We start from the raw sequence: 14,149 nt of genomic DNA on the forward strand, positions 1-14,149 counted from the left end.
TATATATATATTTTTTATTGATTTCAGAGAGGAAGGGAGAGGGAGAGAAAGATAGAAACATCAATGATGAGAGAGAATCATTGATCGGCTGCCTCCTGCACTCCCCTACTGGGGATCGAGCCCACAACCCTGGTACGTGCCCTTTACCGGAATCAAACCCAGGACCCTTCAGTCCGCAGGCCGATGCTTTACCCACTGATCCAAACCGGCGAGGGCTGGGCCTCACTTTTTGAGGCGTGTGGCACTGGGGGCACACTCCGGGCTGAGGCCCCATTCCCTCAGTCCATTAGTCCGGAAAAGCAGTTTTAGGTGGGAGTCACCTCTACAAGCATGTCAAACTGGCGGCTCGCAGGCCGCATGCAGCCCACAAGGAATATTTTTGTGGCCCAGCTCATATAACGGTATGTAAGAAACGTTTTAATAAAAATTTCATAAATTAATTTTTACAATATCCTGTTATACATAATTAATAACGAACTACAGCGTTCGCTAATGACTGATTACTATAATCGTGTTGCATTCATTTCCCTGACACACCGTACGCGCAGGTGCACCATTTCTCTCCACTAATACTAGCAGCGAATATTTTAGCAGCTGATTGCCACGTCATTAGTCTTGGACTGACTTGTTTGGTGTGCGCAACAGGAAATATTTCACTTTCGGAGAACAAGAAAAATAGGTTTATTTGTGTTATGCTTATTAATTTGTGCAGTTATTCAGTGTCTGGTAAGTTAAGGTTCAAGAAAAAAATATTAATTTTTATTAAAATGTTCTATTATTTTATGTTAACGATGACTCATTCAGCCCTTTGTATTCAGCATGTCTCTATCGAAATAAACCTACGTTTCTATGAAAGTTGAAGCTTTTGTTTTTTTTGCAGCCCACATACACTTGCACCTTGTTTATTAGCCCGTGTTAGCCTTTGAGTTTGACATGCTTGCTCACACCCAACCTAAACCCCTCTCTCGAAACATTCAAGCGTTCCTTCTCTCTTCCCCATCATCTCCATTCCAGTCCCACAGCGCCCCCTCCACGCTCAGACCTTCACTGCCTCCTCCCCCACAAAAAAATTCTTGGCCCTCTCCCTCTGGACCCCTCCGTTAGCCCCTACTTTGCCTTCCCTCAATGATTGATGGCTTGCAGCCCACATACACTTGCACCTTGTTTATTAGCCCGTGTTAGCCTTTGAGTTTGACATGCTTGCTCACACCCAACCTAAACCCCTCTCTCGAAACATTCAAGCGTTCCTTCTCTCTTCCCCATCATCTCCATTCCAGTTCCACAGCGCCCCCTCCACGCTCAGACCTTCACTGCCTCCTCCCCCAAAAAAAAATTCTTGGCCCTCTCCCTCTGGACCCCTCCGTTAGCCCCTACTTTGCCTTCCCTCAATGATTGATGGCTGGTGAGTCCAGCTGAACATGGCAAAGTGCCTTTTCACACACACACACATACCTTCCCTTCAAGTCCCCCCCTTCCACTGTTCCAGGGCTGCTTTTGGGGGGACCCAAAGAATTTTGTGGTCACTTATCATCTTCCCCAGCTCCCACCCTTCCCTGGACCTTCTCATTTACGATTCACTCTCCTCAATATTCCTCTGCCCTGTCCCCGCATCACTCCACCTCCTCTACCTACCAACACTAGGACTTTAGCAGAGATTCTCTGAGGCATTGTCCCCTCCCCACACCATCCTGGGCCTCCCTATAAACACCCTTGTCTGCATGTAGTTGAGGGGTACTCCCCCCACGCACCAGGCATCCAGTGATTGGTCCCCAGAAGCCCCAGGCTTGAAGGATTACACTCCATAGAGGTCTTGGGGACAGCTCAACATGTGCTATATTAATAACTTAGGCATACCAGCAAGGCAGACACTCAAAACATGCCCCCAGGTACCCTATGCTCCAAAAGCCGAGTTGGGTTGTGGCAAGGGAAGAGGAAACAGGAGGGGTGTGCAGAAAGCTCTGACCTCTTATGGCCCAGCTGGGGACCAGACGGGATCATAACAACTTCCCTGGTGGTCTGAGAAGCTGAGACTCCAAAGAGAGACTTCCTGCTTTCGGTCCAGCTCCCAGCCAGTGCCTGCTCCCCCTCTTCTGCTCCTGCTCCTCTATGAGGAAGGTCCCAAGGCCAGGCACCCCTTTTGTCTCTGTTCAATTCCCTGAGATAGCAGCAGCTAGAGCCCCCCAAAGTAGCTGGAGGGACCTCGGGCCCCACCGGCCCCACCAGATCAAGTGAGAGCACTGAATGGAGGGCAGAGTGCATGGACAGAGAGACGTGGGCCCCAATTCTCAGCCTCACGGGCAGGCCCGGAAGGTGCTGAATTCAGGGGGTTCAGGTGAGGATGATGTGGAGGTGGGCCTCTTCCGGGGCCCAGCATTTTCATAGGTTGCTGCAGAATCTGAGCAAGCATCCAGGGCGGCTTCGTCTGCTTCTGAAGTCATTTTCTTTGTCAGTGGAAGAGAAATAGAACTGGGTGATTTGGCGTTTCAGGGTTTCCCCATGTTCTGAGTCTGAGACTCCGCAGTCCACCAGGTCTCATCTCACCCACACACCCACATACTCCACAGCGTCAGGGCCCTGATCTGCCTTCTGTCCTCCTGCCTTCCTCTCTGCTGAACAGGGAACCAAGCATCCTGGGTCCAGATCCCAGCTCCAGTACTTCCTAGTGGTGTGACCTCAGTCGAATGACTTAATTCCTCTGTGCTCAGTCTCCCCTTTTGCACCATAGGGAGAGCACTAATACCCCCCTCCTAGGGTTGCTACGAAGAAGCATAAAGGAATTAAAGCACCTGGCACATCACGTTGTAAGTACTAAGTGTTAAGTGAACAAAGCCTTTACTATTATCTCCTCTCTTTCCATTCTGGGCTTCCTCAAATGTCTACTCTCTCCTCTGTCTTGCAGGCTCCTGCTCCAAATGCCAGCCAAGAAGAGATGAACCTGCTAAACCTGAAGCCTGGCAGGTGAGCGCAGCTAGGTCCTCCCTAAGCTGGGTGACCCCAGTAAGGCACATAACCAGCTTCAGTCTCTTTGTTTGTAAAAAAAAAAAAAAAAAAAAAAAGTCACTCGCACTTTATAGGGTGTCAGCCTGCAGACTGAAAGGTCCCAAGTTCGATTCTGGTCAAGGGCATGTGCCTTGGTTGCGGGCACATCCCCAGTGGGAGGTGTGCAGGAGGCAGCTGATCCATGTTTCTCTCTCATCGATGTTTCTAACTCTCTATCCCTCTCCCTTCCTCTCTGTAAAAAATCAATAAAATATATTTTTTTAAAAAAAGATCCTCAAGATCCTCAGTGTAGTAATACTGTGCACACTAAGAGATCTGTCAGCTGCTTCATTTTCATTTCAGCCAAAAGCACAGCTTTCTAATGTTCCAAAAAGAAACTAGAATTGAAAGCAGGGACGCAGATACTTGCACACCCATGTTCATGTGTTCATGGCAGCGTTATTCACAATAGCCAAAAGGTGGAAGCAACTCAAGTGTCTACCAGTGGGTGATTGAGTAAACAAAATGTAATATACACACACAATGGAATATTATTCAACCTTAGAAAGGAAGGAAATTCTGACATGTTACAACATGAGTGAACCTTGAAAACATTATGCTGAGTGAAATAAGCCAGACGCAAAAGGATGAACTTTGTATAGATGCACTTCTATAGAAAATGTCCAAAAAAGGCAAATCTACATGCCCTGGCCGGTGTACCTCAGTTGCTTGAATGTTGCTCCATGCACCAAAAGGTTGATGGTTCAAATCCTGATCAGGCAGGGCACATGCCTGGACAGGCTCAATCCCCAGTAGGGGGCATGAAGGAGGCAGCCGATTGCTGTTTCTCTCTCACATTGATATTTTTTCCCTCTCCCTTCCTCTCTCTCTAAAACAAACAAACAAACAAACAAACAAACAAACAAACAAAGGCAAATCTACAGAAACAGAAAGTAGAATGGTGGTTGCCAAGGGCTGGGTGGTTGCCAATACCGAGGAGTTACTGTATAGTGGGAACAGAGCTTCAGTTTTGCAAGACAAGTCTATAAATGAAAGATGGTGATGTTTGCACAACAATGTACGTGTACTTAATGCCACGGAACCGCACTGCTTAAAAATGGTTACCATGGGATCCCAGCTGGGGAGCTCAGCTGGTTAGAGTATCAACCTGATACACCAAGGTCGTGAGTTTACCCCAGTCAGGGCACATAAAAAGATTAACCAACGAATGCCATAAATAAGTGGAACAACAAAGCAATGTTTCTCTCTCTTTAAAATCAATAAAAATTTTAAAAATGGTTAAATGGTACATTTTATTATATATATTTTACTATAATTTGAAAAAAAAGAAACTAGAAAAGATCACTAGAATTTACCATTAAGGAAAAGAAGCACATACATAACAATGTAGGTGTCATGCTATCATTTCTGTTTAAAAGAGTGAGGATAATCCTGCCAGTATGGGTTGGTTGGCGTCATCCCATACAAAAAAGTTTGCCTGTTCAACTCTGGTCAGAGCACATGCCTGGGTTGCAGGAGGCAGCCATTCATGTTTTGCTGTCTCTCTCTCCCTTTCCCTTCTCTCTCTCTAAAAAAAAAAATCAATAAAAAATCTTTACAATAAAATAAAAGGGTAAGGATATAGATTTGCTATTTTAACCTTTGCTTGCATTTTGCAAGAAGCTCCTAACAGTGGTTACTTCTATGTCTGTAGTTGAGAAGGGTTAAGTGATAGAGAAAAACACTACTATATGTATAATTTTGACATATGGGTGTGTTTAATATTCAAAAAATTTTAATTAAAAAATATAGCAATAAATAAGTATATAGTCATCAGGGCTGAGATACTGAGAAATAAGTTGTTTCTCTGTTTTCCATAGTTTCATTTTAAATGTCTTTTTTGTTGTTGTTATTAATCCTCACCCAAGGATATTTTTTTTTTGCATTGATTATTAGAGAGAGTAGAAGGGAGGGGGAAAGACAGAGAGAGAGAAACATCGATGTGAGAGAGACACATTGATTGTTTGCCTTCCTCACACACCCTGACCAGGGCAGGGTTGAGGATCTAGCCTGCAACCAAGGTATGAGGTATGTGCCCTTGACCGGAATCAAACCCAGGACCCTTCAGTCCCAGGGCCGACGACGCTCTATCCACTGAGCCAAACCCCTAGGGCGAAATGTCTTTTTATTTTATTTTATTTTATTTTTTTATATTTTATTGATTTTTTACAGAGAGGAAGGGAGAGGGATAGAGAGTTAGAAACATCGATGAGAGAGAAACATCGATTCACTGCCTCCTGCACATCCCCCACTGGGGATGTGCCCGCAACCCAGGTACATGCCCTTGACCGGAATCGAACCTGGGACCCTCCAGTCCGCAGGCTGACGCTCTATCCACCGAGCCATTATATTTTATTGATTTTTTACAGAGAGGAAGGGAGAGGGATAGAGAGTTAGAAACATCGATGAGAGAGAAACATCGATTCAGCTGCCTCCTGCACTCCTCCTACTGGGGATGTGCCCGCAACCAAGGTGCATGCCCTTGACCAGAATCGAACCTGGGACCCTTCAGTCCGCAGGCCGACGCTCTATCCACTGAGCCAAACCGGTGAGGGCCTAAATGTCTTTTTAAAAGGAAAAATCATCAGGCTTGTGCCTTGAGCCTGTGGCTTCTCACAGAAAGTTTTAGAATTTGCCCTGCCTGCTGGCATTTCTTAACAACTCAGGATTTGTTTCCAGAGCTAAGACCTCAGAGGGCAGAACAGCCTGGCGCCAAGCCCCTTCCTTGCCACTATCTGTGTACCAGGGACTGGGGATCGGTTTAAACTTCCCTGCTCCTCTCTCTGGAATTCCAGACTCATGTCTCCGTCTGCTCTTGGGCATAACCGAATGAGGTGGTCTGTCCCTTTTCCCTCCCCAAGACACCCCCACGCCTCCTCCTCCTTCAGCCCTCATCTAACACAAAATCAGCGCCATACCCTGGCCAAGTGGCTCAGTTGGTTGGAGCGTAGTCCCAAGCACCAAAAGGTTGCGGGTTCAATTCCCGGTCGGGGCAGATAAGAAATATTTTTTTCTCTCTTCCTTCCTCTCTCTAAAATCAATAAACATATCCTTGGACCCGAGGATAAAAAAAAAAAAAAAGCAGTGCCATGTTTCCAATCTGCTGAATCTACCTGACCTGCATCCGTTTGCTTCCACCTCCGTTGCCCACACGCTGGACCAAACCACTCTGAGGGCCAGTCCGTTCACACCCTCCAAGTCTGTCGTCCCCACAGCCTATGAGCACCTGAATCTGGTTACGACCCTTCTCTGCTCTGAAACCTTCATGGCTCCCATCCCACTTGGGGTAAAAGTCAAAGTTCTCCACGTGGCCCGTCAGCTCCTCACTCCCCTCCTCCCCAGTTATATGTGCTGTGCCAGGAAGGTGTCCTGAGCCTGGATCAATCGTCCGCAGCTACGTCCTGCTTGTTGCTCATCTCTGAGATGCCTTGGATTCCCTACGTAAGTGAGAAGCGAGTTTCCTGGTCACTCCCCCCATGTGGCATCGTCTATCTCTCCCTATAGAATTAAGAAACTCTGAGGGAGCCCTGCTGGTGTGACTCAGTGGTTGAATGTTGACTATGAACCAGGAGGTCATGGTTGGATTTGCGATCAGGACACAAGCCTGGGTTGTGGGCTCCATTCCCAGTAGGGGGCGTGCAGGAGGCAGCTGATCAATGGTTCTCTCTCATCATTGATGTTTCTATCTCTCTCCCACTCTCCTTTCTTCTCGGGGGGAAACTTCCATTTAAAAACAAAACAAAACACAAGAAGCTCTGAGGGAGGGAGGGCCACATTCTGTTCTTGTCCAGATGCCCAGGAAGGGTGTGACGGCCAATACAATACTCTCACCCTATCCCCACCCCCACCCCAGTCCCCATCTGGGTACTTGAAGCAGAGGACTCTGCCCCAGGTGCCCTGACAGCAGTCCCAAAGTGTCTACTTGGCCCTAACCAGTTTGGCTCAGTGGATAGAGCATCGGCCTGCGGACTGAAGGGTCTCAGGTTCGATTCCGGTCAAGGGCATGTACCTTGGTGCGGGAACATCCCCAGTAGGGGGTGTGCAGGAGGCAGCTGATCGATGTTTCTCTCTCATCGATGTTTCTAACTCTCTATCCCTCTCCCTTCCTCTCTGTAAAAAAATCAATAAAATATATTTTTTAAAAAACACCAAAAACAAAGTGTCTACTTGGCCAAATGGGACATCTGAGGCCACCTCGAGTGGGGCCACCTCCACCTCAGACCTGAACTCCTCTCTGTGTGAAGAGGAGCAGCTGAACATTCTCTTTATCTATAGTGTCCATGGCTCAGCCTTCTCTAACTTAGTAAAAAAAAAATAAAAAAAAAGTAATAAAGTATAAACACCAAGGCCACCCCAAGATGCAGTTGTGCAGAGGGGTTCAAATCCCAGCTCGAACATGTATGATCTAGGCCCGGTGGTCGGCAAACTCCTTAGTCAACAGAGCCAAGTATCAACAGTACTTCTTCAAAACAGACTCGCCCAGGCCGAAAACTGACTTCTGCGCATGGGCCATGAAGTTTCAATTGCACTGTATGTGCACCCGCACGTGGTATTTTGTGGAAGAGCCACACTCAAGGGGCCAAAGAGCCGCATGTGGCTCGCGAGCCGCAGTTTGCCGACCACGGATCTAGGGGAGCCACACTCCTTGATGAGGAGAGGTGTGTGTAGTGAGACCCTCCCCACTGAAAGGGAAAATGTACAACAGGAACATTTAAGCTGAAGTCCCAGAAACCGAACACAAAGTAGGCTGTTCTTTATACCAGGAGGGGGCTACAGTGTGCATCGGATTGTCACAAGGCTCCATGATCTCCCCCAAAGCCACCAGGTCCCCCTGAGTCCCCTCTATCACCATTCTAAGGGGTCGTCCCAACTGAATGCAAAGACAGTGCTGACCCCAAGACCAAGCACCCCCAGGGGCCTGCCCATTGCCACACAATGGCCCGGGGAAGGCCACCCCCAATCCTCTGGGATGTTGCAGAGCCAACTCTCAGCTCACAAACAAATCCCTGCTCAGTGATTCTGGGCTTTTCCCAGCGCTCCACCCCCCTCCCACCCCCCCAAGCTCAGAAACAACCCAGCCTGGCGGTGGCCCCTGCCTTCCTGGCATTAGGACAGTAAGCCAAGAAAGGAAACAACTTACCGTTGAGATAGCAAACAAGGAATTATCAAAGGACATGTCTGAAAAAGAAAGAGAGAGGGAAACCAAAACTGGGGCCAGTTTCAATTCCTTGTTCACCCACTTCCCCCAAGCCCAGCACCCCATGTAGACCCTGAGGAAAGGGTCTGCACCGTCTCAGGGCATCCTCTTTGCTCCCTTCCAGCCCATTCACAGGGTGAGCCCTTCACAGTCACAAATTGTATCACGTCCCTCTTGTGCTCCCAGCCCTCCTCAGCAGCCTCCGCTACCCTCTGGAAAATGGGTTCCTCATCTCAACTCCCGCTTTCGGGAGCACCTCTCAGCTCCTCCACTGACCCAGGTTCTCCCGGAAGCGCCTTCTTCAGGACTCTGCTTAAATATCACTTCTTTGGGGGACGGCCCTCCTAGCACCCACAGATCTGGGCCAACATCAGATGTTCCCCCCCCCTGGAATGTGAGCTTGTGGTCAGAGACCACCTCTGTCTTGGTCATCGAGGGAGCCCCATAGACCTCAATACATAGTAGGTGCTCAACAAATGCGCGAGACAGTGAAAAAAGTACTGGGGGCCCCTTCCCGAGCATCACGCACACAGACTGGCTACCCCTCGCCCCCTGGTGGAAGCCGGCAGAACGACACGTTTGGACCACAAATGGAGCTCCATTTGAGGATGATGACAGATACCCTGAAAGCACCAGGGTGCTCCAGGGGACAAGACAGACGCAGTGTGTCCCCCGTGGAGCTGACCGTCCAGCGGTGGAGGCGAATATTACATACCCCAACAGGCAAGATTACTTGAATGTGTTTCTACTAAGGGGCAAGAAGAATGACAGGGTGTCTGTTGGGATCATGTAAGTAGAAAGCACAGACTCTGTCTAGAAAATCAAGGAAGGCTTCCTGGAGGAGGTGACCTTCGGGCTGCGACCAGAGGGAAGAAGAGTGCTCTAGGCACAGGGCAGTGTGCATGAAAGGCCCAAGCATAGGGCAAGGAGAGAAGGTGAGAGGTGAAACATGGGGTGGAGGGGAGTTGGAAAGGGGAGAGAGTGTATTCTTGCCCCCAAGGGAAGTGATCAGCCCCAAAAGAGGTTCAGTAGTGAGTAGTGAGGCCCATAGTGTTTTGAGGCAGTGAACCTGCCTGGGAGAGGGGGTAGGGACAGGATCAAGGAGGAAGCACAAACCTGTGGTGGTGAAGTTACCCTGGGCCCAGCAGGATTCCCGCTCTCTGCAAAGGGATTGGGAAGACAGTGATGCCATCTCCGGCAGGAGGCTTTTTCCAGGCCCCACACTTGACCTCAGTTCCCCACCCATCCTGAGTCCTCTCATATGGAAATGCTCTTGTAAGAGCCCACAAGCCAGATGAAGTCAGGATTCCAGCCCAGGGCTTCTGCTAGCTCTCTGCCACCAGGCAGCAGCGTGTCCACCCCTCTCAACTGGAGAAACCAAGGCCCGGACCAGCTGGAACATCCTGATGCCCAGGGACCAGGGCACCAAGTTGGGCACCGCACAACCCCAGGGGGATGCCACTCGCCTCCTCCCACTGTGGATTTCTAGAGTCAGCCACCAGTTCCCTGTGCCTCAATCCCCTGGTCTGTAAAACGGGGCTATTAATAGTGCCTGCTTCCGGGCCGCTATGAGGCTAACAGGAGCTCCAACTTCAGCGTCTCCTAGCACAGTGCCCCGCACACCTGTTCCTATGAGGCGGCCCTCCCATCATTCAGTGCTGTTCACGGTGGAGCTCCCACAGCCAGGGAAGTGCCCTTCTGTTCCCAGAACCTGGCCGGCTCTTAGAGTTCCTACACCCATCAGGAGCTCATGCCCTGGGACTGAATATTTCTTTCTCCTAACCCCCCCCGCCCCCCGCCCGCCCCGCCACAGGGTGTCCAGAAATGGTCTCACCTTTTCTTCTGCATTTTTTTTACTTTAACTGGGGAACAAAAAATAAACAAGCATTTGTTAGATTTTGGTCCTGGGTGCATCCTGGTTGCAAGTTTCTGAAAGCTAAAAGGCCAAAGCCCCCCTCAGACATTTGCCTTCTCCCCTAGCAAATTTGCTACTCAACAGGAGAACTACTGCAAACATTTATTTTCCCCAAGAACATGAGTAATGTGTGTTGGTAAAAACGTCAAACAGGTACAAGCATGTTAAGTTGTTTTTTTTGTTTTGTTTTGTTTTAGAAAGGAGAGCGAGCAATCGAAAGAGGCTGCCTCCCGTACCCACCCAACCAGGGATCAAACCCACAACCTAAGTATGTACTCTGACCAGGAATGGAACTTACCCTTCTGGTGCCCGGGCCAACGCTCCAACCAACTGAGCCACCCCAGGGCATACATTCAACTTCTGACTAAATAATCCTTGGTGATCATATATGATGGCCCACACAAAAGATGGCCCTTGGATAGTAAACTCATTTTCCTGTTAAAATGGGTGGCTACATTCTCAATTTCTTCATTAGACATTAAATGCGAAGAGGAAAAAATTTCAACTGGACATCACTGTTTCAAGACATCTGAAAAACAGCAGATATTAAAAGTCTGTCTGGCCATAACCGGTTTGGCTCAGTGGATAGAGAGTCGGCCTGCGAACTGAAGGGTCCCGGGTTCGATTGCGGTCAAGGGCATGTACCTTGGTTGCGGGCACATCCCCAGTAGGGGGTGTGCAGGAGGCAGCTGATTGATGTTTCTCTCTCATCGATGTTTCTGACTCTCTATCCCCCTCTCTGTAAAAAATCAATAAAATATATTAAAAATAAATAAATAAAAGTCTGTCTGGCTCTAGCTGGTTTGGCTCAGTGGATAGAGCATCAGCCTGGGGACTGAAGGGTCCCAGGTTCGATTCCAGTCAAGGGCACATGCCTGGGTTGCAGTTGCGGACTCGATCCCTACTAGGAGGCATGCAGGAGGCAGCCAATCAATGATTCTCTCTCATCAATGATGTTTCTTTCTTTCTTTCTTTCTCTCTCTCCCCCGTTCTTGCTGAAAGCAATAAAAATATATTAAAAAAAAAAAAAAAGTCTGTCTGGCCCTAGCCGGTTTGGCTCAGTAGATAGAGCATTGGCCTATCGACTGAAGGGTCCCAGATTGGATTCTGGTCAAGGGCATGTACCTTGGTTGCAGGCTCCTCCCTGGCCCAGAGCCCTGGTAAGGCCCGTGCAAGAGGCAACCAATTGATGTGATTCTCTCACATCGATATTTCACTCTGTCTTTCCCTCTCTCTTCCACTCTTTCTAAAAATCAATGGAAAAATATTCTCAGGTGAGGATTAAAATAAAATAAATAAATAATAAATACCTTATAATTTTAAAAAAGGTTGTCTGGCCCTGGCCTGGTGGTTCAGTTGGTTGGAGCGTTGTCCAATACACCAAAAGGTTGTGGGTTCAATTCCCCGTTGGGCACATACCTAAGTTTTAGGTTTGATCCCCAGTTAAGGCACATATGGGAGGTGATTGATTGACCCACTGATGTTTCTCCCTCTTTCTCTCGTCCTTCCTCTCTACCTAAAATCAATAAAAACATATCCTTTGGTCGGCCGGTGTAGCTCAACAGTTGAGCTTCGACCCAGGAACCAAGAAGTCACTGGTTCGATTCCTGGTCAGGGCACATGCCTGGGTTGCGGGTTCGATCCCATCGGGGGTGTGCAGGAGGCAGCCAATCGCTGATATTTCTCTCTCATGGATGTTTCTATGTCTCTATCCCTCTCCAGTGCTCTCTCTAAAAAAAAAAAAAATCAATAAAAACATATTTAAAAAAAAAATCCTCGGGCGAGGATTTTTTAAAAAAATTAATTTCAGTAGATGCCAGGGGTTGGATGGAGGTGGAGGGGGGTGGGGAATTAATGTTTAATAGGGACAAAGTTTCAGTTTGAGAAGATGAAAGAATCCTGGAGCTCAGGGCAGCTGGCTCTAGAGCCTCATCCTGTGCACCAAAAGGTTGTGGGTTCAATTCCCAGTCAGGGCACATACCGGGTTGCATGCGCATTTGATCCCTGGTCAGGGTGTATGCGGGAGGTGATAGATCGACCCATCGATGTTTCTCTTTCACATGGATGTTTCTCTCTCTCTCTCTCTCTCCCTTTCTCTCTCTACGTCAGTGAATACATCCTCTGGTGAGGCTTTCTTTGCCTGCTGTTACCTTTCCTGATCACCACAGCAACAGTCACCAGCCCAGCAAGGAGGAGGGCTCCAGCCAGGCTCAAGGAGAGTGCCAGGATCCAAGTGGGTACTAGAGGAAAATGGGAAAAGAGAGAGTGGGCAGGTCATGGATTGTGGAGGCACAGGAAGGAGGTAGGACAACTGTCATCTTGTCAGCTTTCCCCCCTTTCACCCCAACTATGTGGCTTGAGTGTAACTGGACCCTAGGGACCCAGCAAACCTTATATCTAGCCAATTAGCACATTCCTTCCCCCTGGTCATTGTGATTGGTTCAGAGATGGGCATGTGGCCCAAGCTGAGCCAATGAGAATTAATTCTGAGACTTTGGATAGGCCTCTGCTGGGAAGAGAGGTTTACTCTCTCTTAGCCTCCTTCTCCTCTCCCCACCCCTTCCATTGGTACCAATATTACAAAACTGGTAGGATATACATCTGGAGCTGCTGGGTAGAATTTTGCTACCATGTGGGGCAGGGCTTGCCTGAGAATAAGACACAGAAGAAAGCTGAACTGAGAGGTGGCAAATGATTCCTGACACCTTTGGGCACCTGGATCCAGCCATGCCTGAAGTCAGCCCTGTGATCTGACTTCAGTTCAGCGAATCAACAAATCCCTTTTTGTTGTCGAAGCCAGTTTGAGTCAAGTTTTCAGTTACTTGCAGCCTGAAGAGTCCTGCTGATTTCAGCATGGGTACCAGGGGATCAGAGGACAAATCCCCCCGCCCCCCACTCCAGCCATGTGTGGACCATGAGGCCTACACAGAGGTCAGCCACAGAAGCTGAAGCCCCAGCTCCAGAGTTTTGTCTGCCCCTCCCTGGAGAGAGGGGGGATCTCTCAGGGGAGCCTGGAGCAGATGCCCTGACCCAGTGGAGGTCAGGAGCTAAGCCAGGAGGGTGAAGGAGAAATGCACACTTGGTCTTCTCACAGTGTTAGCCTTGTTCATTCATTCATCTGGGGTGGGGGGTAAGGGTTGTCACCTCCCCACTCTGAGACCACAGGACCAAGGTAAGAGAAGGGGGCCTTTGATAGTAGAGCTTGAGGCCGGGAAGGACATAGAGACTGTTTTGTCATCACAATGTGTGAGCCTCTGCTAGCAACCAAGTTCTATTTGCAGCTGGAAAAGTTCTGATTGATGCTGACACAGAGGCTCCACCTGGAGGCTCCTCCCTCTCTCCGCTCCTTGATCCAGAGCCCACACCCACCCTGTCTTGAAAAGATCAGCAGCTTCCCGAACTCTGTACCACTCACCCAGAAAGCCAGAGTCCTTCCTGCAGCCACAAGGCCCTACAAGAGCCTTTTTGCTACCTCCCTGCCCTCGTCTCTCCCCACTTTCCTCCTTGGTCATTAGGCTTCAATCACGGTGCCTCCATGTTGCTCAAACACACCAGGTACACTCCAGCCTCAGGACCTTTGCACATCCTGCTCCTTCTACCTGGAACCTTCTTGCTAGAGACATTCATGTGGCTGGCTCCTTATCATTCAGGTCTGTTCTCAAACACTGCCTCCTCAGAGAAGTGTTCCCTGACCACTTTCCTCTGTATTTAAAATGACACCCTTGCCCTAACCGGTTTGGCTCAGTGGATAGAGCGTCGGCCTGCGGACTGAAGGGTCCCGGGTTCGATTCCGGCCAAGGACATGTGCCTTGGTTGCGGGCACATCCCCAGTAGGAGGTGTGCAGGAGGCAGCTGATCGATGTTTCTCTCTCATCGATGTTTCTAACTCTCTATCCCTCTCCCTTCCTCTCTGTGAAAAATCAATAAAATATATTTTTAAAAAATTGACATTGTCACTGTGAATGGCAGCCCCTTTGACGGATGTCGTGCAGTGTGCA

The 14,149-nt window shown here is 48.9% G+C and overlaps 1 protein-coding gene across 1 annotated transcript in view; it reads right to left on the bottom strand.

Moving 5' to 3' along the window:
- Positions 1–1,815: 1,815 nt before the first annotated feature.
- LOC102240678 (chromosome unknown open reading frame, human C19orf38) overlaps positions 1,816–14,149 on the bottom strand; it is a 15,161-nt gene continuing 2,827 nt past the window's right edge. Inside the window, exons 3-7 of the mRNA XM_005859156.2 lie at positions 12,302–12,391; positions 10,071–10,098; positions 9,353–9,396; positions 8,180–8,217; positions 1,816–2,441 (exon numbers count right to left, since the gene is read on the bottom strand). Of these exons, the coding sequence (XP_005859218.1) occupies positions 2,292–2,441; positions 8,180–8,217; positions 9,353–9,396; positions 10,071–10,098; positions 12,302–12,391 (350 nt within the window). The 3' untranslated portion in view covers positions 1,816–2,291. The remainder of the gene's footprint in view (positions 2,442–8,179; positions 8,218–9,352; positions 9,397–10,070; positions 10,099–12,301; positions 12,392–14,149) is intronic.

This window comes from Myotis brandtii, unplaced genomic scaffold, assembly GCF_000412655.1.
Source record: "Myotis brandtii unplaced genomic scaffold, ASM41265v1 scaffold1234, whole genome shotgun sequence".
NCBI lineage: Eukaryota > Metazoa > Chordata > Mammalia > Chiroptera > Vespertilionidae > Myotis > Myotis brandtii.